The sequence below is a fragment of the Lissotriton helveticus genome, chromosome 4_1 (assembly GCF_964261635.1).
Source record: "Lissotriton helveticus chromosome 4_1, aLisHel1.1, whole genome shotgun sequence".
Classification (NCBI taxonomy): Eukaryota; Metazoa; Chordata; class Amphibia; order Caudata; family Salamandridae; genus Lissotriton; species Lissotriton helveticus.
Genome location: NC_136063.1, coordinates 1,175,962,184 through 1,175,987,831, shown reverse-complemented (window position 1 = coordinate 1,175,987,831; position 25,648 = coordinate 1,175,962,184). Strand labels below are relative to the sequence as shown.

Below are 25,648 nucleotides of genomic sequence, written 5' to 3'. Positions count from 1 at the left end.
GTGGTGAGGAATCTGCGGTACATAGAGTATCCACCAGAAGGGTGTTACTGAAGGTAAGTAACTTGTTCTACTGAGGGGCACTTCAAACTGCAGAATCCTCATCTTTAGACTAGATCAGCTGTTCTTAACCTTTTGACCTCCATGGACCCCACTTAATCATTACTGGAGCCCGGAGACCTCCACCGAATCATTACTGAAATCCGGGGATCTCCACGGAGTCATTATTAGAAGACGGGGACCCTTGCTAAGCATTTTCGATGAACTCAACTGAAAAATATTACGCAAATTTACAGAAACAATCATTCATCAAATGTATACAAAAATAATGGGTGTTGCACCGCCGACCAAGATGGCGGTGTAAACATTAACTACTGAGAATCAATCCTGCAGCCTGTGTGTGTGTGTGGGGGGGGGTGGAGACAGGGGCCTCGTGTGTGGGGGGGGGGAATGGAGACAGGGGCCCACAACAGGCACTGCTTAAACAACCTGCAGGTGCAAGCAATATTCCGCCCCATCAAAAATCCTGGTGCTGGCTGGAAAGTGGAGTATCCAGAGGGTAAATATATTAGAGACACTACCCCTTAGGAGTTAACCTTGCTTAGACAGGAGGTATCAATGACAAAGAAACCGGGAGAAAATAGTGGAGGGAACTAAGCAACACTGAGACCCCCACAGCCGGTGGCCCAGACAGTGATTCTTGCGGTTAAACTAGATAAATACACCTTCAAGGGTGGTGTTGTGGAGCCCACACCCAAAGAACAGACAGAAAACCCACAGGAATCCATCGCTGCGTGATCATCTTAAGGCAGTTCATGATTTCAGAACAAGTCTCGGGCATAAAATACATACAAAAGTCTGTTAGTGGATCTTCATAAAATGACGAGTAGAATGGGGCCAGCCGAACAAACCCACTATGACCAAACGATGGCCATTAAACACCTGGAACATGAGGTCCAACACCTCACGGACACCACACAAAAACTACATGCTCTAGTTGAGGATGCAGAGGGACACTCCGGATGCAATAATCTGCGCTTGGTGGGTCTGCCGTGAAAGGCAGAAGGATCAGAGGTGGAACAGTTCATAGAAGATCTGATGAAAAACATGGTGAGCTCAGGGACTCTCTCCAACCACTTTGCAGTAGAATAAAAAGCATAGAGTGCAGAGTATTCCGCCAAAGACCAGGGCAGGGCCTATGAAACTGATTGCATGAATCCTGAACTACAAGAATCAGTACACTATCCTGATGGCAGCCCACCAGAAGGGCCTGATTTCTATCGACAACACAGAAGTCTGGGTGTTCCCAGACAACACACAAGAGGTACAAAATAAAAGGCAGCCATTTGACATAGCAAAACGTAAATTCCGCAAGCAAAAAATCTCATTCTCTATGATCTTTCCCGCAAAACATTGAGTGATGGTGAAGGGTAAAATCTGGTTCTTCCAATCACTGGAAGAGATATGGGAATGACTGGAGAGTTAGTGCCCAGCTGGACAGAGAAGGCAAAGAGGCCAGACAGGTTAGAAGGAGGGTAGGGACCCCTTTGCTGGTGCACGCAGACCGGCGGATACTGGGATCCAGGATGGAGAAGCACGGAGGAATCCTGAACCAGAATTCAAAGGCACACAACATGTTAGAAGCTTGTGAAGCTGGGGGGCAAGCCCCTCTGCAAATCTACACCTTCAAGAGGCCACTCCCATTCTTTTCTTTCGAGAGTGGGTCAGTAATACTTACTATAGTGGACAATCTCCTGGATTTTTAAATTAAATGTTGGGGGAGGACGACAGACGTCTCAGGATTTGTGGGCAGTTCAAGGCTCACAGCACGAGAAGAGGCTGTAGGGAGTGGGTGGGATGGGATGGAGAGGGCTATTTCATCAACCAGGGGGAGCTCACTAAACAGACGACAGGGGGTGGGGAGGCAGGACACAGCAGACAGAACTATATAACATTGCAGGGAGGACCAGAGCAACCCATACTGTAATATTAAAGATCCTCTCATATAACATTAATGGGCTAGACCACAAAATTAAGGTCTGGTGCAGAAATACCTCTAGCGCCAAGACCCAGACTTAATATAGCTACAAGATGGAGAGCTTAACAATAGGCCTCAAGCATGTTTCCAGAGGATTTTGGCATCACGTTATTGATGCAGAGGAATATGAGGAATATGAAGACATCTCAAACAAAGAAACACTTACTTCATTTAGTTAAGAAAAAACACCTGTTTGGTGGAGTTTCACCTCTCTGCAGTCTTGTCGATGACGATTCACGCTATCACAGATTTGTGGATGAAGACACTCGAGGAACAATCACATTGCCGAAATTACATGTACACAAGATCACTGGAAACATTATATTGTGGTGCTTTACTGAGCTGTAATGCAGAATATGCACAAGACACTTATCCAACGAGTTAGCACTTACTAATTAACCAGATGAAAGTACTCCCGTTGGGTAGATGTTTTCGGCAAAACTGGGGACTCTTCTTGGACAAAATGAGGTTCCATTCAGGCCCTGGTGCGCATTTCACAGAAATTAAACCTCAGAGGAAGCACTTACAAATACAAACAGAGCTTGTACCCCAGTGGAAGCCCAATTCAGTAAAGCACAAACTATCCTAACTTCCTGGGCTTGGCGAAAGCAAAGCAAGTGTGTTTCCTCTCATATTTCACGATGAAAAATTATCTGAAATCCTTAATGTAGGTGACTGCATTGTTGGTCTATTGTAGTGCAATCTGATCTGGGGTGACTGTGATGAGTGATTTCTTTCTAATCGTCTCCTGGTGAGAGCAAAGTCCATTAATCGCCCTTTTAAATACCCTGAGTATGTAAATGCCCAAAATGCGTAGACCCACTCAGAGACATACCTAAGCACTCACATACCCACTGACAGATCCAAACAGGCACTCACATACCCACGGACATACCCCCCTCACAGAGCCACACAGGAACTCACAGACCCACTCACAAATACACAAAGGCACGAATACACGCACTCACACCTGCTCACAGATCCACCCAGGTACCCACACACACAGGCCCTCGCAGACCCACACAGCCACTCACTCACCCACTCTCAAAGGTGACAGGTTAAAGTTAGGAATAAAAAAAGAAATAAAAACGTAGATATTCTCTGAAAAAAACAACGTTCTAGTGAGGAAATAAAATGTATAAAACCATAGTAATTCACTTGGATACCTTGGATATGAAGAAAAAACACCGAAGCAGAGACCAGATGAGCCCGGGCCACTTTGAAGAACGGGGCTCCTGTAACGCATTTCTGGATACCGCGCAATATGTCACAACAACTCCTCCAGCAAGCAAAGAAGCAGAGGCCACAGCGGTGAATGTACAGGCATAATGCATTTCAGCCGCAATTTGGCCTTCCTCAGATGCATCAACATTTCTGAAGACTCCTTCACCGGTTTTAAAATCAACCTGCCACAGTTCAATTGGCTGTGAATCGCCAAACCCCCTCATAGGATCACTGCTCACTGCTTGTAGTTCGTAGGAACTACACGCCCCAGAGTTCATTATCCAGGTAAGTGCTGCTCGGGGAGTGTCCGTGTGGATTCTGAGATGTGCGGGAAGGTGACAGTGAAATAAAGTCAATATCCAGCTGGTAAAATCACAAAATGCTTCCTCCAGTCCCCAAACGTTCGAGCCCCCCAGAAACGAAAGTCAGCCGGGCAGGGGTCGGGAAGACAATGCATTCTGATCCTCCGTGAAGTCACGGACCGCGCTGCAGCCGCCCTGGATTCCTTTGTGTAGAGAGGCGGGCACCGGGCTGTACCAATCCCTTGGACATGAAGAAAAAACGCCAAGCAGAGACCAGATGAGCCCTGGCCACTTTGAAGAAATGTAGCGCGTTTCTGGATACCGCGCAATATGTCACAACAACTCCTCCAGCAAGCAAAGAAGCAGAGGCCACAGCGGGGAATCTGATGGAAGCTTTTAATATGATGTACAGGCATAATGCATTTCGGCCGCAATTCGGCCTTCCTCAGATGCCATCAACATTTCTGGAGACTCCTTCACCGGTTTTAAAATCAACCTGCCACAGTTGAATTGGCTGTGAATCGCCAAACCCCCTCATAGGATCACTGCTCACTGCTTGTAGTTCGTAGGAACTACACACCCCAGAGTTCATTATCCAGGTAAGTGCTGCTCGGGGAGTGTCCGTGTGGATTCTGCGATGTGCGGGAAGGTGACGGTGAAATGAAGTCAATATCAAGCTGTTAAAATCACAAAATGCTTCCTCCAGTCCCCAAACGTTCCAGCCCCCCAGAAACGAAAGTCGGCAGGGGTCTAGAAGACAATGCATTCCGATATTCCGTGAAGTCAAGGACCGCGCTGCAGCCGCCCTGTATATATTTTCCAACAAATGCCACAGAAATTACCAAACTCCTTACATGACGGTTGCCTCCTTCGTGCTTGTGGCCTGCACACGTTAAATTATTAAACCAATGTCCTTCAGTTCAGAAACGCAATCGGATGTTTAAATAGCTCATTTCGCTCCCCCTCCACAGTGGCAAGCAAGAAAGGACTGCACTTTCACCATGGTCCATTCATTATTTCAGGCTGCCATCATTGAGTGTGAATAGATTACATTTCAGTCCCACAGTGGTGTTTTTGGTTTTCATGATAACCTTTAAAGTAAGCTTCCATTATTGCAGTGGGTAACTGTTCATGCCTCACAGTTTACACAGTAATTATGCCACTGGTTATTTTATTCCGAGAGCATCGATGTTTCATGATGCTATTGATGTAATAAGCCTTTTTGTCAATCACTCTCCCAGTACTACAATCCAAATGGTATTGACTTTGCAAATGTACAAAATTACTTAAGAGATCATTTTCCCTTATCCTCATCTTTTGGCACGGGTAAAGACAAACCGCTTTAGGAAGCAGCTCCCAGTACCTCGATAATATTCAACAGACACAAGGGCATTATATGCAGGTGAAACACAGTTGATTCCAGCCTCATGGCAGAAGAACAGTTGAAGAGAAGTGGGGATCAGGCATCAGTTTATATGAACAATAAAATCAATGCTAAAACTATACTGAAGCCATTTGAGGTAACGTGTCACACAATCACTGACCTCCTGACAGTCCAAAATAGGAAAATGAAAACCAGGCCACAGAGGTTACTTGATAGAAAGTGTACAGAGGCTCACAGAAACTTCTTAGATAATAATAATAATAATAATAATGAGTTTTATAGAGCGCGAACAGCTACCTCACATGAAGGTGTCCCGGCGCTGTGAGAACAGACTAGCCATATGTCGTGTGGCAGATCTTAGCGTTGTGTAGTGAATAGCCAGGTTTTTAGCAGTCGTTTAAAACAAGTCGTTTAAAACAGGTTCCCCGGGACAGGGGGATGGTGGGACTCTGCAGAAACAATTACAAACAGACTACTATCTAGAGAAAGAAGGACATTAGACATGAAGCTTGGGAAAAAGTCCATGCAGCAAGTGTAAGGAAGGATCCCTACTTGTTTTTGAAGACAGTTAATGACCCATACTTTAAAGACTACCATAATACACACACTTATGTCACTATTCCACCAAGACTGGGTTGAACGCTTCATCAGAATATATAGTACTAGTGGAGGAACTGGCCATCATTCTGACTCAGGCACCCTCTTAAAATAGGTGGTCAACGGAGATAGATTTGCCCACTCTTAGGGAGGTCATTGAAGCATTGAAATGCACCAAGAGAAACAAGGCCCCTGACCCTGACGGGGTACCAGTCGACCTCTTTTTAGACAATCTTGACTTATGGGCTCCACTCCTGGTCAACATCAGAAGAAGGGTGACAATAGAGGGGCCCCCAAAATCGGGGCTACTGCAAATATACCTTCCTTTAAAAAAAGGCAATAGAGCAGATCCCCGATGCTACTGCTCAATTTCTTCGATCGACACCGTGAGCAAACTCCTGGGTAGAATTTTACTTGAAAGTCAGCATGCATGGGTGACGGACAAGGGGTCCTTCTCTGAAGGGCAGTATGAGTTTAGACAAGGCCTCGGTACAGTGGAACAGTGTCTCAATCTCCACCTGGTCATATCTAAATATACAGCAGCAAAGAGCGGCACAAACTACCTAGGTTTTATGGACCTAACTTCAGATTTTGACTGAGTGGATAGAGGTAAACTGTGGTAAAAGATGCCTGATATGGGAATTAACTCTGCACTGGTCCACTTCTTAGGCCGTCTACATGAGGGAGTGACAGGGCGGGAAAGTTATGGGAGAAATGGAGAACTTCCTAACCCAATTGAAATGAAATGTGGCTTGAGGCAAGGCTGCGTATCGGCACCATATTTATTTTGTTTATACATAAATGATCTAGAGAAACACTTCATCTAGAAGAGGCCCATACACCGAAGGCCAGGTCTAGGAAATTACCCTCCTTTACCCGGACAATCTTGTCCTATTATCAAGAAGGTAGGATCACAATAACTACTAAACAGATTCTATCTTTTCATGAATGATTTGGGATTTAAAACCAACACTGCCAAATCCCATGTTATTGTTGTAGGAAAACCCTGTACAATTATGAAAAAATATTCAATTAGAGGAGATAAACTCCTCTATGTTCCATTCTTCTCCTACTAGGAGATACCCTTTGATCCAAAAAGTACATGGTCACCTCTCATAAAGACTAGGACGTTACGGCTGTAACAAACTACTGAGGCCCTCTTTAGATTCACAAGGAAGTTGTGCACAAAACCCCTGTATGTCATACTTAATATCTACTGTGCCCTCTGTTTTTCTATGGTCACACGTGGAGCGTGATTATGGGGATATTGTTATGCTCCCGACCTGCAGGTTGCTGAAAACGTATTCTTAAGAAGACTTCTGTCAGTGCCAAAAAACCTATCCCTTTACACAGAGTTGGGCTTAGGGACGCTACAGGACCATAATCTAGCACATTAAATGTTCTGGAGAGCTATTTGGGTCAAACATGAAACTCTCATTAACCAGGTTATAGTTAATGACTAAGTCCTTAGACAATATACGAAATATTACCTGGTTTAGATACATGAAGGAGCAGCTTGCTATGTTAGAGAGAGAATTATTATCAGAACCCACTGTTAATGGCTAAAATCTCTAAAAAGCAATTAAAACAAGACTTCCTAACTGCACGTGGTCATCATCGACAAAGGAAAGAAATGAGCAAGAAAAGGGTAAAGGGATATCTTCCTCTTGTCACTATTTATTTCATGGAACCGTACCTTGCATTCCCATTGACTCACTCACAAATATTTTACTTGATCACTTATAGGTTTGGTATAACAAACGAGGATCCTTTATTAGAACCATGCCCATTTGATTCAGTTTCGATCCAGTCGCTACATTTTTACTTTTTCTGTGAACTATATATTTCACCAACAAAAGAGTTTTTAAAACCACAGAAAAATCAGAAGATGTACACCTGCCCTACTTTACTTTCAGATATTATGCCATATGCTTTGTTATTCTCATGTCTAAAGTTTTGTGTATATATGTTCTTCACTTTATTGCTAAAGTTATTGATTTTAGACTGACTCAACATTGGCACCTGTTAAATCTCCACTATTTGATATGCCCGTACACATCTTTGTGCTTGGATTTTATGAGACTCGATTGGTTGAACAGTGGCAACTATAAAAACAGTGTAACTTGCCACTTCAGTATGGTTATTTCAAAGGTATATGATTTGTTACATGCTACATGATATTAAATACTATGATGCCTTTTACACTGTCGTTTTTATTCGATTTTATATGTATTTTATCTTTTATGGTTATACCTCTGGTATAGCAAATACAGACTTATCTGCTCTGAATACCATTGATAACCCAATAGATCCTATCCTAAACGGCATAAACTTTGCACCAGCAAGCAAACACCTGCTGGATTAAGTGCAACAGCAATTGGAGAGTACCTTAAAGTTTAGTCACTGATTGCCTTGGGACACGGATCCCCACATCCTCAAGTGGGACACCACTGTGTAGCAATCATGATAGGAAACGAGGTAAATGAGATGCTAACACAAAAGACATCCTGAAGCAAAACACTGCAATGGAAGCTGGAAGGAGCAAACATATCTATAAGACACAGAGGATAAGTAACAAATGATGGATAACCTACCATCATGCTAAAGGTATCATCAAAAGCTAGATGCAGCAGTTATATTTTTACATTAAGCCAGAAATGTATCTATCCCTGAAAGGAACTCGGGCAAATCCTGAAAAAGATAAGTAGAGATGTATATACCTCAGTAAAAGGGTCCATTCATTAGAAGAAAAAAGGACAAGAAAACATTAGACCAGGAGGTCTTCAGGGCTCACATCCTTCTCCTGCGAGAGGATTTGTTGCAGCAAGAGGAACAAGAGGACCTTCAAAATAGGTTGCTCTGATATATTATCGAAATTAGAGGCAAACCAAAGGGAACAGAATGTTAGCACACAACAAAATAAGTGAAGGGCCCTTTAGAAGCATTCTTTGGAAACTGGTGGCAATGCCCGGGTAAATATAGAGTACACCAAGTGGCGGCTTTGCCTGGCAGAAATAGAGCTCCCTCAGATATTCTAGCATGTGTTCACCACCATGAAGAAAAAGAGTAGATCATGAAAAAAGCACGAAGAGGTGGAGACATATCCATCAATGAAGGACAACTGCACCTGTTGCAAGACCTTGTTCAAATCACGTTGCAAAAGAGAAAAGCCTACTAAATGGTAACAACCTTTCTAAAGTGGAAATAATGGACACTCAGGAAATCAAAATTATGACCAAATGTCAGAGGACTAGACAGTCTAGTAAGCATATTACCTACAGCAACAGCATATTGGAATGCAGGGGAATCTCTACACAGAGAGGGCACTGAAGGTTGAACTAAACATTACTTAAAGACCTGTCAGTTCTGGAAAACATTCAACATTGTTCAATGGCTACTTCCTACACAATAGAGTGAAGGACGAGAGTATTTGGACACTTGGATGCAATAAAAGCAGTGAAGGTGCAATGCACTGCTGATGTTGCTAGTAGAAGACAGTCTCTGAGGCACTGCGACAGGAACTAGTGAGGGCTGAGGTTAAACAGAAAACTACACTCTAACAAAGAGACAGGAGAGGGTCTTGCAACTGTGAAGACATTTCATGTTACGGGTAATATGGTAGGTCACCTAATGGCAGCCAAATAAACAGTCAAATAAGCCAAGATGTTAAAGAGGAGATACATACTGAAACATTCCCAACTGCTACCTGGGAAGGAGAGAAAATACATAGCTTTCATAGAATCTTTATAAACATATATAGGAGACACATTTGGAGATTAAGACAGGACAATCAGTCATATGGAAGAGGTGTGGCGCCGCGGCCAGGGCGACTGACGCTGGAATCTGGGGACCACGGTTCGATCCCCGGCTCCGGCGGCAGGTTAGCCCAGCACCATGTGACTCTGGGCAATAGCTCGCTTAATCTTCCCGACGGCCCCCCAGCGCCTAGAGACCCTTACGGGTGATTGTGCGCTTTACAAATGTGGACTTTACTTTACTTTATATCTGACAAAGACAGGGATAAACTTGAGATGCCCATATCCAAGGAAGCGGTATTAAAACTGTATAGAATCTCAGGCTTGAAATGTCTCAGGCCCAAATGGACTCTAAGCCGGCCTTTATGAAACCTTCATGCAGTTACTCCATGACACTCTTACAAAACTGATGTACAACATGAACTCAAGGAAATCCTGGGCACCGACCTTCAGACAGGCATATTTTCGCTTGATTCATAAAATAAGCAAAGATCTGAACCTTTGTCAGTTATATAGATCCAACCCCCTAATTAATCTTGATATCAAGCTAATTGCAAAAATATTAGCGACCAGACTACACAGACCAGGCAAGCTACTGCTGTGCATTAAACAACCCAAACAAACGGGATATATAATGGGTTAAGAAACATGTGATGATATCACAAATATATATATATCACAGTCTTAAAATCATTACATGCCAAAAAGGTTTCCTGACAGGTCCACTGGACCGCTATATATAGACATCCCTGGATGAGCTGGACTGGGTGATCACTTTCTACAAGGGACCAGGTCACACTATTAAAATTCAGGAGTGCATGAACATGCAGGCTAGAATTAACAGTCACTCTACATATAAAATCAATATGGGAAGGGAAGGGGGGCAGCGAAGAGAGGCAGGGCAGGGATGCTCCCTGTTCCCCTGCTGTTTGCACTTGTCGTTCAACCATTGTTGTAGCACATTTAGAACAACACAGTCACACCATTTGCCAATCACATCCTCTTCACCTTGAACAGCCACATAACTCTCTATTCCAGCACTACTACTGGAATTAAATCCAGATCTTAAAATGAACCTAACCAGGTCAAAAGGTCTGAATCTCAATACCGCCGAAAACACTTCACAAGCCTTGTTGACATTTATACCATTAAGATGGGTGAAAAGGGAATTGAATTACCTGGGAACAGGCCCAACTGAAACCCTAAAGTGGATGATGATGAAGAATGTAGCAAGTAAATTGCATGGTGAATGCAAACATGTCTAACTGGAGCATTCACCATATAATTTGTGTGGGTGAGCAGCAGTGGCGAGGAGGGCTTTTTAAAACTAAAATAATCTCGCTCTTCTGGGCACCCTACCATGAACATCCCAATGACTGATATAAATAATGTACAGACAATATATGGTAGGGTAGGATGGAATGGGAACAGAGCACCGGGAAAGCCATGGTAGGAGAACTTGGAACCCCTCATGTCCTTACATATAATCAAGCTTTTCACCTATGATACTTTTTGGAATGGTTGTATGCGGAAACACAGAAGGAATGGTGCTATGTCAATGATACGCCATCAGGCAGTTGTCTGTTGGAGAGAAGCAGTTGTGACCTAAAAACAAGAGGGACTATCAAATTTACAACTCATTCAATCAAGTGAGTTGTAAAGTGTGTCAGGAATGGTGGGGGGGCGGTGGGGAAGGGCGAGGGGGGGGTGTGGAGGCCAAGTTGAGGTGGGGAGAAATGAAGGGGGAGCTTCTGATTGGCCAAAGGCACTGTAGTTCAGTCAAAGAGCCAGGTGCCAGGTTGTAAGGTCCTTGCTGAATTGAAGCAGTGATGGTGAGAGCCTGAGCTGGAGAGAGAGAGGCAGGGTGTTCCAGGTCTTTGCTTTGAGGTAGGAGAAGGATCTTCCTCCAGCCATGGTCTTGGGGATACGTGGGACGGTGGCCACAGCCAGATGGGTGGAGCGGAGGTCTCTTGTGAGTGCGTCGAATGAGAGGCGAAGGTTGAGGAAAGCATGTCCTGCGTCGTCGCGTAGGGCTTTGTAGGCGTGTGAGAAGCTTGAAGGTGAATCTTTTGTTGAACTCATCAGTGGTTGGGGGCTATGGTGTACTATAGTTAGGTAATCTTATTTTAGAGCTTATGAGTCCAAGGAGGACAGCTTGCTGAAGAAGGAAAAGTTACTTGCCTGTAAAAACTGTACTCCAGTGTTTCCCCAAACTAATATGTGACCCTTATTACGTAACCAGTTTTACAGGATGGGTTTGCTGGGCTTGCCACCAAATAAATGAAATATGATTTCTTAGAACTAGGACTTCTGGAGGCTCTGATCATAATAGTGATGCCAGTGAGCACAGTACTATTGTTTAAAATGATAACATATGATTTAATAAAAACAAACGTTTCCTAAAATGTTACAAATTATTACCTTTTCGGGGAAATAATTGTTATAGGTAAGTACTTTTATGTCTTCTATATGGCATCAGAAATAACTACTATCATATGGGTCAGATGTTCACAACACCATTTCATAAAGATTTACTCTAAACTTGTAGAAACAAATATTGTTTTAAAACCGTAATAGATGTTTACAAAGTACAAATAACACCAAAACAAACTAAAGAGACCCCTGGCATAGCAGTTTCAATACTTAAGCTAAGCAAAAACAAAACACATGTAGATAGACATTTAGAGAGTAGAAAGCTTTCAGATTTGCAATATGTGCATGCACTTTCCATTACCACTTATTCTTTGAGGAAGATGTTAACAAGTACATTGTGTACCTTCTATATGTGGCACTTCACCATGAAGTACTGCCTTCTTTGAGAAAGGTGCATCCTGAAGCACAGTGGCAAATAGAGAAGGTAGCAGGGACTGCAAGGCAGAGAGATACATGTGGAGTTTATGCTCATCTAGCCCGTGTTCTCCTTCCTATAATAAAGAAAAAAGGACAGTTAAGAGGGCATGTAATGATCAAACTGCTTATCAGCTTGTGATCATCTTTACTACAGCAAACCCAATCTTTACCCATTGGGGATACCATCCCCTCTTAAAAGATACAGGTCTTGGAAAAATAGAAATTAATTTTGTCAGGGCATATAGGATTGATGTACACAATAACCTGTTAATTGGATTCTTTAACCGGCAAAATTCACATGAAGGAGTAAGTCAAAGAAGACCAAGTGAAAACACTGACACGTGAAAAAGAGACTGACTTAAAATGAAACATTACCACCAACCTTGAAAGTTATCTGTTGAGCACATCTATATTATTTCTTATTGGATTCCACTTCAGTACTTTAGGGATACAAAAAAGTATGTGTTCAAATACTGAGCAAATTCATAATATGTGTGTAAGGCTATAGTGAAATGCACATTAGAGGACACAACCTATGTGCCATATGCTGCAATGCACCTCAACAATTAAATGGCACAACCCAGATTCACATAGGAAGCAAAAGAAAAATAAGTCACGGAAATCGGAAGAAAGAAAGAAAAAAGTTACCTTCCTGTAATTAAAGTTGTTGAACACTGGTAGCTAAGATAGAGTCACAAGCTTGATTGATTCTCCGGCTGAGAATTCCTGGTACACAGAAATTCATCATTGTAATTCAGTCCCATTAAAAAGCCAATCCACCTCATACCAAGCTGCAGATATTTAGATGGGTGTGCTGTGAAGTCTACCCTCCTCATATTTCCAAGCACTAGTGAGGAGGGTATACAATACCCACTTTGATAAAAGGGGAGAACACAGAGCTCTATGGAAATCTATGCAAGGTCCCAATTCTGCAGAATGATGATTCTTATAGGTTTGCTGAATAAAGAATCGAGATTTTCATAAATACAAGGAGGCCAACATTATGCATAATGTATTATTCTCCACTTCTGAGCAGCAAAATCATTAAAAGCTTGTCAAACAGAAACTAAACACATCACAATGTGAAAAAGAATGTTCAGTCCCAACATATACTGTCCATCCTCCATCTTCCTCCTCTTTTGTTTGTCCGTCGATGAAAACTACTTAAAAAATCACGGCATTCTACTCTTCTACATCCTCTTCTAGTTATCTGTTGACAAACACATCATGTTTAGGAGAAACATATCACCACATTTCCTATAAACAAGAATATTAAAAAACTCTCATCTTGAACTAACAATACAATTATCAAATACTTTATCCCCCCCATCCCCAAGAAGGGAAGGGAGGGTGGGATAATGCTAGCCTCCTTGTCTTTAATAAAATCTTGATTCTTTATTAAGTTAACTTAGAAGAATCGTCATTTTCTTTGAAGACAGGAAGCTGGCATTATGCATGTTCAAAGTTCTTCAAAACACATTTTGAAATATGTTTGAAACCATCTAAAATTAAAATTTACTAAAAGTCTCCACAGACGACTAATCTGGTGCTTTTAAAATGTCTACCAAATAACCATCCATTAAACAAACCTTACTTGCCATAGCCCCTCTGACTGAATGAGCTGTAAACATTGACATGTCCACTCCTGCCTCCTTCATTGTCTCGTTCACCCACCTTGCAATCATAGCATGTGGCACTGCTTTAAAGGGATTCACATAAGAAATCAACAATTGATCAACACCAGCATTCCTCTTAAACAACATCCTACACTCGTACTCTTTCTGACATCGTACTGCTCAAAGTTTTGGAAATTCATAAAATCTTGGATTACATTTTTTTTATAATAATCAAACTAGACATTGTCTTTGCTCGTTTGCAAAATCAACAAGCATTTGCAATGCAATAGGTCTCGCATTAGGAAAGTTTGAGCTATTGGTATTGTAAATGACAATTTTTTTTATTTATGTGTTGGTTTTGAAAATAGCGAAATTAATAGCTTTGTCATTTACAATGCCAATAGTTTTAACTTTCACAAATGTGACACCTATAGCATTTGTAAGGCAATATGTGTTGTATTTACGTGACTTAGATGTATTGATATTACAAATAACAATGACTTAATTTTTTTAATCATTAATACTTAAATAAAAGTTATTGTAATTTATAATGGCAATAGCTTTTGTAAATAACTTTTGTGAAGATTATGTTCATTGTATTTTATTGGGACGAAAATCCAAGAACAGAAGTGAAATATTAACATCTTTTTGTGACATTTGTAATAAAGCTTGAAACATTGAGAGAACATATTTGAACCAGTTGTTGTTGAATGGTTGCACAGATTGATGCTGTGGTGGCGCTGAGTGATGTGGTGGCTACGAGTAATGCCGTGCCGTTCAGTGATGCTGTGGTGGCGCATAGTGATGTGGTGGTGCTCCTGAGTGAAGCTGTGGTGGTGCTCAGTGATGCTGTGGTGATGCAATAGATAGATAGAGGGAGGGCGATAGATTGATAGATAGATAGAGTGAGGGCGATAGATAGACAGATAAAGCGTCTTTATGTTGCATTGAGTAGAGCGTAAGTATGTGGCATGTAATTATGTAGCACTGAGTGGTAATATGGGGAGTGTATGTTGTATTCAGTAGAGTGTAATTTTGTGGCGTGTAATTATGTGGCACGGAGTGGTATTTGGAGTGTATGTTGCATTCAGTGCAGTGTAATTATGTAGCATATAATTATGTGGCACTAAGTGGTATTGTGTGGAGTGTGTTGCATTCAGTAGAGTGTAATTATGTGGTGTGTAATTATCTGGCACTGAGTGGAATTTGGAGTGTATGTTTCATTGAGTGCAGTTTAATTATGTTGCATATAATTATGTGGCACTGAGTGGTATTATGGGGAGGTTATGTTGTATTCAGTAGAGTGTAATTGTGTGGCGTGTAATTATGTGGCACTGAGGTATTATGTGTAGTGTATTTATGTTGCATTGAGTAGAGTAATTATGTTGCGTGTAATTATGTGGCACTGAGTGGTATTATGAGGAGTGTATGTTGTATTCAGTGGAGTGTAATTGTGTGGAGTGTAATTATGTGGCACTGAGTGGTATTGTTTGGAGTGTAATTTGCATTGAGTGCAGTGTAATGATGTAACATATAATTATGTGGCACTGAGTGGTATTGTGTGGAGTGTGTGTTGCATTCAGTAGAGTGTAATTATGTGGTTTGTAATTATGTGGCACTGAGTGATATTTGGAATGTATGTTGCATTGAGAGCTGTGTAATTATGTGCCGTGTACTTATGTGGTACTGAGTGGGATTTGGAGTGTATGTTGCAATGAGTGCAGTGTAATTATGTGGCACTGAATGATAGTGTGTGAGGGTGCAGTGTGTGTGAGGGTGCAGAGTGTGTGAGGGTTCTAATTTTGCACACAAAAATATATAAAAAAGCAGTGTTGTAGGAGTTGTGGGGGTGCGACAAGGAGATTAAGTGGCGGCAAAGGTGTAAAAAACAAAAAGCATTGTTGTTGTAGGGGGGGGGGTTAGCAACAATATGCTCCAGACGAAGTGGCAACAAATGTTGCATACACCGGCCCTAGTGCACGAGTGCATGCTTAGACAGCCGCTTGCGCCTGCCGCAGTACATCCTCTTACTCTTGGGATGATCAAAACCCTGCATTTACTGAAATGTGCCCGTGAAATAAAAAAGCATTCGTTATTTCAGACTGTAAAAACATTGTTGTGCTTTAACTTTCTTAGGCTGTTGCTTTAAGGCTCATAGCTGCATTGAATACTATATTATCAGTTTTTAGAAATATTGTGTGTCCACTGTTTTCCAAATAACAATAAGCATTGGCAAATGATGAGGGAGGTGTGCCTAGATTGAGTGACCACATGAGGAGCAGGAAAGAGGGAGGAACAGGAGAGGAGGGAGCAGCGGCCGGATAACAGCCAAAGCAGCCGACCGTGAAGCTGGGGAACCATGTTCGAATCTCGGCGTTGGCTCAAGCATCCTGTGATTGTGTGCAAATCACCTAATCTCCCTGTACCTGAAAAAGGAATGGGTCCATCTGTAATGTAACTGGTGATCATATAAAGCGCTCTGATCCCTTCGGGTCGAGTTGGTGCTATATAACACTGCAAAGAAATATAATTTTAAATAAGCAGTGTGGTGAGCGATATGAGGGGGTGGCTTGGTGGGGGTGGCACAGGGATATTAAGAGGCGGCAAAGGTCCAAAAAACAACTGCGTTGGCTGAGGGGTCAGCACAAGGAGATTGTGGTGGCAGTAGCTTAATAAACACAGAAGCAAAGAGCATGGTAATTGAAACTGCAGCTGTAAGCCTTTCATGAAGCCAGTGCAGGAAGTAAACAGTCCACTGAGCAGCGGTCAGGTGTGGGATAATGGCCAGAGCAGCCTACCTTCAAGATGGAGAACCAGGTTTGAGTCTCGGCTCAGGCATCCTGTGATTGGTGCAAATCATTTAATCTCCCCATGCCTGAAAATGTAATGTGTCCATCTGTAATGCTGTTTATGTAAAGCGCTCTGATCACTTCGAGTCTAGTTTACGCTTTATAATTTTGCACAAAAAAATATATACAAAAGCAGTGTTGTAGGAGCTGTGGGGGGCCGACACGAGGAGATTAAGTGGCGACAGAGGTGTAACAAGCTGCCAGAGGCCCGTGTGCTGGGAGGGGGAGGGCTATTAAATGAAGTGGGATAAATCGCTCTGATCCCTTCAGGTCGAGTTGGTGCTATATAACACTGCAAAGTAATATAATTTTTTAAATAAGCAGTGTGGAGAGCGGTATGACGGGGTGGCTCTTGTGGCATGCGTTTTTCACTGTGGGTATTTAATTGTGGCATGCGTTTTTCACTGTGGGTATTTCTGGCTGTTTTATAGTTTAATGTGGTTCTGTGGAGCGGTGGAAGAGACTGCAGACATTTGTGGCGGTGATGGCGCACAGGAAGGAAGACTCGTCAAAGATAAAGTCGAAATGCAGAGGCCCATGAAAGGAAGGGGGCGGAGAGGAGCCGACTGGCGCACGAAGTGGCTCACAGATGCAGATCAAAAGACCATGAAAGGAAGGGGGCGGAAAGGAGCCGGCTCGCGCACGAAGTGGCTCACAGATGCATGGTGGGAAATGGAAGCATGTGCACAAAGCGCGTGATTGTGCGCGTAAGCAACACACAATCTGTCGGCAGCACTTACAAATGCCCCTCTTACTAAATCTCTCGCCATTGCGATCGCTTACGCGATAGGCAAGGCAAGACCTAACAAGAAGAGCTAGTAAATACGCGATAGGCAAGGCAAGACCTAACAAGAAGAGCTAGTAAATACGCGATAGGCAAGGCAAGACCTAATGAGAAGAGCTAGTAAATATGGGAATGTGGTGGCAGATGACCAAGAGGCACTGGTGATAAAAGAAGTGCGTGAATGGGAAGAGCGGCCGTGGGAGGTGGGAGGGAAGTAGGAGAGTGGTGGGGGGCGTGGATCGGCAGACCTTGAAGTGTGATTGGCGACAGACAAATGGTGGTGTGACGTCAGGGCTCGAAAATACATCTCGACCGCTCGCATAGTCGAGCTAAATTTAACAAGGTCGAGCTGTTTTTAGGTCCGACTCGCCCTTTCTGGCGAGTAAAAAAACAAACCAACTTGTGTCCTCCGTCTGTGAAAACAGAACAAATGTGACAAGATAACAAGATTTAAAGGCATTTTTATTGCTCACAAAGTTAATGAGCAATAAAGATGCCTTTAAATCTTGTCTTTTCACATTTGCTCTGCTTTCAGAGCCGGAGGTCAAGTAGGTTGCAGTTAGGTCGAGGACATTTTTTAAGGTACTAGTCCTGCAGGACTAGTACCATTTTTTGGATTTTTCGAGCCCTGGACGTGGCTGGTTCATTGAAGTCTAGTGCGAGGCTGATGGGTTTGCCATGCACGCGCGTCTCACACGAGTGCTCCACATGAACTGGACGCTATCCGCTTGTTCAAGAAGTTTGTTTCCCCTGCTATAGGTTCGAGCTATTAATTCCTGTGGGATATAATAGTCGAGACCTAAAAACCACACAATCTGCCTGAAAAAAAATTATGAGACACTTCCAATGCCCTAACATCGGGAACTCTCCTGAAAGAAATAAGACATCATAACGTGGCCAATTTCCACGTCAACTCTCTGGTGCTTTGTCAACCTTCAAACAAACGTAGAACCAAATCTACATCCCATAGAGTCTGGTAGTTAGCTTTAGGTGGTCTCCTCTAGCGAATCCCCTTCATTGCTCTACAGACCCTGGGGTTTTACCTACAGAAAGAAACACCCTGAATTTAAGAATGCCCTGCTGCTACAGCTGGCCTGTAACAATTTACAGTTCTGTAGGACATCCCCGTCTCAAATAACTCTGCTACCTCTAAATCATCTGCCTCCATGGGATCCAAACCCCTCTACATGCACCAACATAACCACACTTTCCAAACTGCTTTATACCTCTTCCTGGTCCCTGGAGCCCATGAGCAGGCTTGAAGCTGACTCCAAAAGTCCTGTACATCCTCTGGAACACCTGATATCTTCCAGACTAGTAGGTTGAGGAAACCAGACTTCACCAAAGCATGTTTCTCTCCTTCTATGCCCGACAACAGCTCCTTGAAGGACGTTATCAAATATGGTTGTTCAACCGCTAACTCCATAACCGACAGGAACCAAGACTGAGTCTTCCAAAAAGGCGTCACTAAACAGAACTTACATTCTGTCTCTTTACCTGAACCAGCACTCTCTGACGGGGGACAGGCATAACGCTTCACTCCGCTCCAATCTTGCAGAAAAGCATCTATTAGTACTGCCACTGGGTCCAGCCTCCAACTCACATACATTGGCAGTTGATATGTCAGCCTGGAGGCAAATAGATCCACATCCAAAGCACCCATTACTATCATAATACTGTGAAAAACCTCTGCATTCAATTTCCAGTCTCTGTAATCCATCACATTTCTGAAATTCCAATCCACCACCACAGTCTGATTCCCAGGAAGATATTCTGATCTGACATCTAATTTGTGTTCCAAACAAACCTACCACATCTCTTTCGCCAACTCTGACAACTTCTTCGATCTGCTTCTGCCTGTTTATGTATGTCACCGCTGTGAAATTGTCAGTCTTTAAAAGCACCAAACTGTTCTTTGAATTCTTCCTGAAACTTTGACTGGCGAACACCCCTGCCTGCATTTCCAGCCAATTTATATGTTCCTTTCTTTCCATCCTTGACCATACTCCTGTCTCCTGACCAAAACAGAAGCTCCCCATCCAGAACTGCATACATTGGTCTCCAACACAAACTCTGGCTTTGTTCCAAATATCGACTTTCCATTTCAAGCCTCCCAATTCTCCTTCCTCGACATTAACTCTTGTCTTGCCTCACTGTCCAGAGAAACCGAGTCTACGTATCAAACTGTTTGCCAGATCAAAAGTCTTCAAACGTTGAAGGGCCCTGTAATGCAAAGGACCTGGAATACTGTTTGTATTGAAGAGGACAATAGACCTATGACTCAAGCCCATTCCCTCAATTTCTCTGTGTTCCTCCTTGACATAGAACTCACTTCTTGCCTTATTTTCTTCACCTTCTTTTCTGGTAAGCATAACTGACTTACCATCGAATCCACTACGAAACCTAGAAATTTCATCGACTGAGTCGATGAAATAACGGATTTGTCCATATTTATTGCAAATCCCAAATTCTCTAATATACTTACAACCAGCTCTAAATTGCTGCGCAACTCTTGGTTCATTATCAGCATCTCGTCTAAATAAACAAGCATTCTTATTCCCTTTCTCTCTAATCTTGCCATGAATTTCACTAACATTTTACTCATAGGCGACCTGAACTATTGGTTCAATGACGCCTTAGGTGGGTCTCACGCTACAGAGTTACTTGACTTACTTTTAAATCTAAATTTTGTCCAACACATTCATTCTGCCACCCACATAAAAGGCCACACACGGGACAAAATCTGGTCCACTAATCTCACACTGACAGAACTGTCCATCTCTCCATGCATATGGTCAGACCACCACTTAATACAATTCAATGTCATAATGCTTCCTAAGTCTAAGACCGTCACATCTGGGGGCGGAGTGACTAGAAAATGGAGGGCTTTAGATAAAAAAGCTTTTGCGGACACACTGGCCAGTTCAGTACCAACCTTCAACTCAGATGTCAACTCTTTGGAAGCCAATATCACTAAGTTCACCCGTGCTCCTCATTCTGACTCCCAAAAATGGTTCTCTGCTGAGCTAACAAAACAGAAACTTGAGCTACGCCAAAAAGAAAGGATATGGAGATCACGCTTTTCAACGGAAGACAAACACCAGTTCTCATTAGCCCGTAAAGAATATAAAACTGCCATTCTGGGAGCTAAAGCAGCCTACTTCTCACAAAGAATATTAGACTCCCAGAACAAGTCGAAGGAAATCTTCTCAATAGTTAACGACCTATGTAACTCAGAGAGGACCCTTCCCGAACAGACACCCACTCAAGAAATATGCGAATCCCTGAACAACTTTTTTCCTGGAGAAGATCTCTACCATCAAAGCCAGCATCCCCATCACATTGCATAGGGAATCCCTGTATAACCTGATAATTAATGTATCCACTCTGGATCATTTTCCCATCATCTGCCCTTCGACTTTATCAGACCTATTGACTTGTGTCAAATCCGGCTCCCCTAACGACTGCTGCCCCCCCCCCCCCCATATCATGAGAGATGTCCTTTCTTAACTACCTCACAGCATGTTACCCTTTCTAAATGAGTCACTCACGCTGGGCAGGGTCCCTTCTGCTTTTGAAAAATGCTATAGTCGTCCCCCAACTCAAAAAACTGGGGGCTCACCCTGTGAACCCCTCTAATTATTGGCCCATCTCTCTCCTCCCTTTCCTGGCTAAGATCTTAGAGGCGGTTTAATCAAAATGAGACTAGCTCAAATTACTTTGTTTTACAAAAGTTATTTAGGGGAGGGGGAAGACTCTGGTGTGTTTTGTCACGGAGTGGGAACACCTTGCAGGTGTGTTCATAAAGCCCTCACCCACCAACCTAGTTGGTGGCATGCTTCATCATCGGGCCCACCCAGTAGCACCTAGCGTGCCCCGGGTGTGCTTCAACGCCTGACTACAGCGGAGCTGGTATATTGCTGAGTGTGCAGTGATGAAGGATAAGAGAGTGATGTTAAAACGGCTAGACGGTGGTCCCAGTACCCGAGGGTGAATTAGACTTTAATACCTGGGCCTCCGCCAGCGGTTAAAAATAAGGCAAGGGGATGTGAGAGGCGAGTTACGACCAGTCACATCCAGTGGGTCAACATGTTTCAGCCAGTGCCTTATGACTAGACTGGCTTTCTTCAGGACCTAAATAAAAAGGTGAGTGTAGGTAAACTAGTGGGAGTGTAGTTGAGACTGTGTCTACACGCCCTAAAGTGTATCTATGTGTGAGAGGGGGATTCCCTTCTCAAGACCACCTGTACACATAACATTAATAGACAAAAGACAAAACACACATAGGGAAAAAGAGAGAGTCATTGGGATGTACAGAGTAGCGCACATCTGATTGCCGTCACTATAGCGAGTGCTGGTGGGCTATAGGCGGCTAGGGTGTGATGGTATTGGTGGTACCATCACAGTGAGAATCGCACTGGTAACTCGAGGGTGAAGTGATTAAAAGACGGAGAAAAACATGGTGCATTAGTGAAATGCGGCGCAAGATTGGACTCTTACGCTAGTTTTTGCTCAGTCAGACCTCAAGGTTGGGAGGTGGCAAGGGCTTGACCCTGGGGGGACAAACATTTACCATACTGATTAGGGAGACCTGTTAGGAAGAAAATAGCGCTTACCAGGAGTCGTGGTGGTTGTTTCTCATACTCACAGCATTTCTGGGCAGAGCCTGCTCTGGACCTGTAGTGCCTCCTTCGCATACCGGTGAAGAATGAGCGTTTTCCCTGCTCTTAAGTAGTCTGGGTAATTGGATAATTGAATGCACCTGTGGTTGGGGAGGCAATGGTGGAAATACTCCGATGTCCGAGTCATGGTGCCTGGACATATGAGGTGCGCGCGCGCTGCAAGGTTCAATCGCGCTGGGAAGCATTGATTTGGGTGTGTCCCCGCTCGGGAGCCTCCTGGGAGCTAGCGTGTGTAGTTGCGCGCATGCGCGTGTAGTCCCGGGGCGAGGCATTGTTGTGAGCCTGTCTCCTTCGTGGTAATGCCTGGTGGGTAGCGCATGCAGTGCGCGCATGCGCGTGGGGACCGGAATGGTCTGCGCATGTGCGTGACGAGAATGCTGTTGGCCGCGCATGCGCGGTGCAGATTACTGCGAGTGTATGCGTTTTCCAGTCCAGAGTTAGGACATGGGGCATAATTAGTGTCTGGGTTGATCCTATGAGATCAGAGGGGGGGACAGTCCTTAATACCAACATGGGCAAGCGGCTGGGGATAGTCCTGGAACAGACCCAGGAACGTTAATTCATGATAAAATGTGTAGGTGCTGTTACACAAGGGGCATGGTCCCGGAAAAAGTCCTAGGAACATTAATTCATGATTGGATGCTGTTGCACAAGAGGCATGGTGGTCCACTAGTGGTGGGTCAGTGAGTTCCACGGAATGGCATCATTCAGACCCTGGGTGGCTGTGGAAAGGCGATATATCCAACGTTGTTCCGCATGTAGTAATTTGCGGTCATTGTCCATTGAGTCTTCAGGGATTTGTTCTATGACCGTCCAGGTGAGGTCATTAGGTGAGTGGCCTTGAGAGATGAAGTGATTGGTCATTTTGCTTATGTTTTTCTTACATCGTATAGTGCTGCGATGTTCAGTTATTCTGGTTTTTATTTTCCGAGTGGTCATCCCAATGTACCGGAGCCCACATCTACATGTGATTAGGTAAACAAGATTGCGGGAATTGCAGTTGGTGTGACTGCGTTGGGTCCACACCCTGTTCGGTTCCAGGTCCAGAGTTTTGGTATGAGTGGTGAGGTGGCACACGCTGCAGTCATTGCAAGGATAGTGTCCACTGATTTTGGGGAGACCCCACATAGTAAGAAGGGTATTGGTGACAGTTGGATGTTGTAGTTTGGGACGGGTGCTGACCAGTCGGTCCTTAAGGTTGGAGTTTCGCTTGTATGCGAATCTGGGGGTATCCCATTCCCTCTGTCCTGAGTTGATTATTTTCCAGTGTTTTTTTATGATTTTCGACACTGCGTTGGATGCCGTATTGTAGGTTGTCACGCAGGTGATGGGTTGGGTGTCAAGGTCCTTGGTGACGGTCTCCAGGAGAGCTTCCCGGTTTTGGTTTCTGGCCCTCTTCTGGGTTTTGTTGATAATGGGCTTGGGATAACCCCGTTGTTCCAGCTTGTTGGCCAAATCCGCTGCCTGTTTTTTGTAGTCCGCGATGTTTGTGCAGTTCCTGCGTATACGTAGGAACTGTCCGTAAGGCAGGTTCTCTCTGAGAGGGCGGGGATGGAAGCTGGTGAAATCAAGCAACGAATTCCTTGCTGTTGGTTTATAGTACGTGGTAGTGGTCAGGATGCCATCTTTGACTGTGATATCCAAGTCTAAGAAGGGGAGTTGGCTGTTACTGGCTGTGCTGGTAAACCTAAGGTAAGGGTCCCTGTTGTTTAGCCATGTCATGAATTTCTCCAGGTCGGAGTGGGAACCCTGCCAGACCATCAGGACATCGTCTATGTACCTGCGCCAGCTCAGGATATGGTTGATGAATGGGTTAGTGTCTGTTGTTATGTGACATGGCTAAACAACAGGGACCCTTACCTTAGGTTTACCAGCACAGCCAGTAACAGCCAACTCCCCTTCTTAGACTTGGACATCACAGTCAAAGATGGCATCCTGACCACTACCACGTACTATAAACCAACAGCAAGGAATTCGTTGCTTGATTTCACCAGCTTCCATCCCCGCCCTCTCAGAGAGAACCTGCCTTACGGACAGTTCCTACGTATACGCAGGAACTGCACAAACATCGCGGACTACAAAAAACAGGCAGCGGATTTGGCCAACAAGCTGGAACAACGGGGTTATCCCAAGCCCATTATCAACAAAACCCAGAAGAGGGCCAGAAACCAAAACCGGGAAGCTCTCCTGGAGACCGTCACCAAGGACCTTGACACCCAACCCATCACCTGCGTGACAACCTACAATACGGCATCCAACGCAGTGTCGAAAATCATAAAAAAACACTGGAAAATAATCAACTCAGGACAGAGGGAATGGGATACCCCCAGATTCGCATACAAGCGAAACTCCAACCTTAAGGACCGACTGGTCAGCACCCGTCCCAAACTACAACATCCAACTGTCACCAATACCCTTCTTACTATGTGGGGTCTCCCCAAAATCAGTGGACACTATCCTTGCAATGACTGCAGCGTGTGCCACCTCACCACTCATACCAAAACTCTGGACCTGGAACCGAACAGGGTGTGGACCCAACGCAGTCACACCAACTGCAATTCCCGCAATCTTGTTTACCTAATCACATGTAGATGTGGGCTCCGGTACATTGGGATGACCACTCGGAAAATAAAAACCAGAATAACTGAACATCGCAGCACTATACGATGTAAGAAAAACATAAGCAAAATGACCAATCACTTCATCTCTCAATGCCACTCACCTAATGACCTCACCTGGACGGTCATAGAACAAATCCCTGAAGACTCAATGGACAATGACCGCAAATTACTACATGCGGAACAACGTTGGATATATCGCCTTTCCACAGCCACCCAGGGTCTGAATGATGCCATTCCGTGGAACTCACTGACCCACCACTAGTGGACCACCATGCCTCTTGTGCAACAGCATCCAATCATGAATTAATGTTCCTAGGACTTTTTCCGGGACCATGCCCCTTGTGTAACAGCACCTACACATTTTATCATGAATTAACGTTCCTGGGTCTGTTCCAGGACTATCCCCAGCCGCTTGCCCATGTTGGTATTAAGGACTGTCCCCCCCTCTGATCTCATAGGATCAACCCAGACACTAATTATGCCCCATGTCCTAACTCTGGACTGGAAAACGCATACACTCGCAGTAATCTGCACCGCGCATGCGCGGCCAACAGCATTCTCGTCACGCACATGCGCAGACCATTCCGGTCCCCACGCGCATGCGCGCACTGCATGCGCTACCCACCAGGCATTACCACGAAGGAGACAGGCTCACAACAATGCCTCGCCCCGGGACTACACGCGCATGCGCGCAACTACACACGCTAGCTCCCAGGAGGCTCCCGAGCGGGGACACGCCCAAATCAATGCTTCCCAGCGCGATTGAACCTTGCAGCGCGCGCGCACCTCATATGTCCAGGCACCATGACTCGGACATCGGAGTCTTTCCACCATTGCCTCCCCAACCACAGGTGCATTCAATTATCCAATTACCCAGACTACTTAAGAGCAGGGAAAACGCTCATTCTTCACCGGTATGCGAAGGAGGCACTACAGGTCCAGAGCAGGC

The 25,648-nt window shown here is 44.1% G+C and overlaps 1 protein-coding gene across 9 annotated transcripts in view; it reads right to left on the bottom strand.

Moving 5' to 3' along the window:
• The window catches only part of RELCH (RAB11 binding and LisH domain, coiled-coil and HEAT repeat containing), an 878,561-nt gene that overhangs the window by 368,692 nt on the left and 484,221 nt on the right, over nucleotides 1-25,648 (bottom strand). For all 9 annotated transcript variants that reach the window (XM_078687764.1, XM_078687757.1, XM_078687759.1 and 6 more), the window contains one exon: nucleotides 12,074-12,221. In XM_078687764.1, the coding sequence (XP_078543890.1) occupies nucleotides 12,074-12,221 (148 nt within the window). The remainder of the gene's footprint in view (nucleotides 1-12,073; nucleotides 12,222-25,648) is intronic.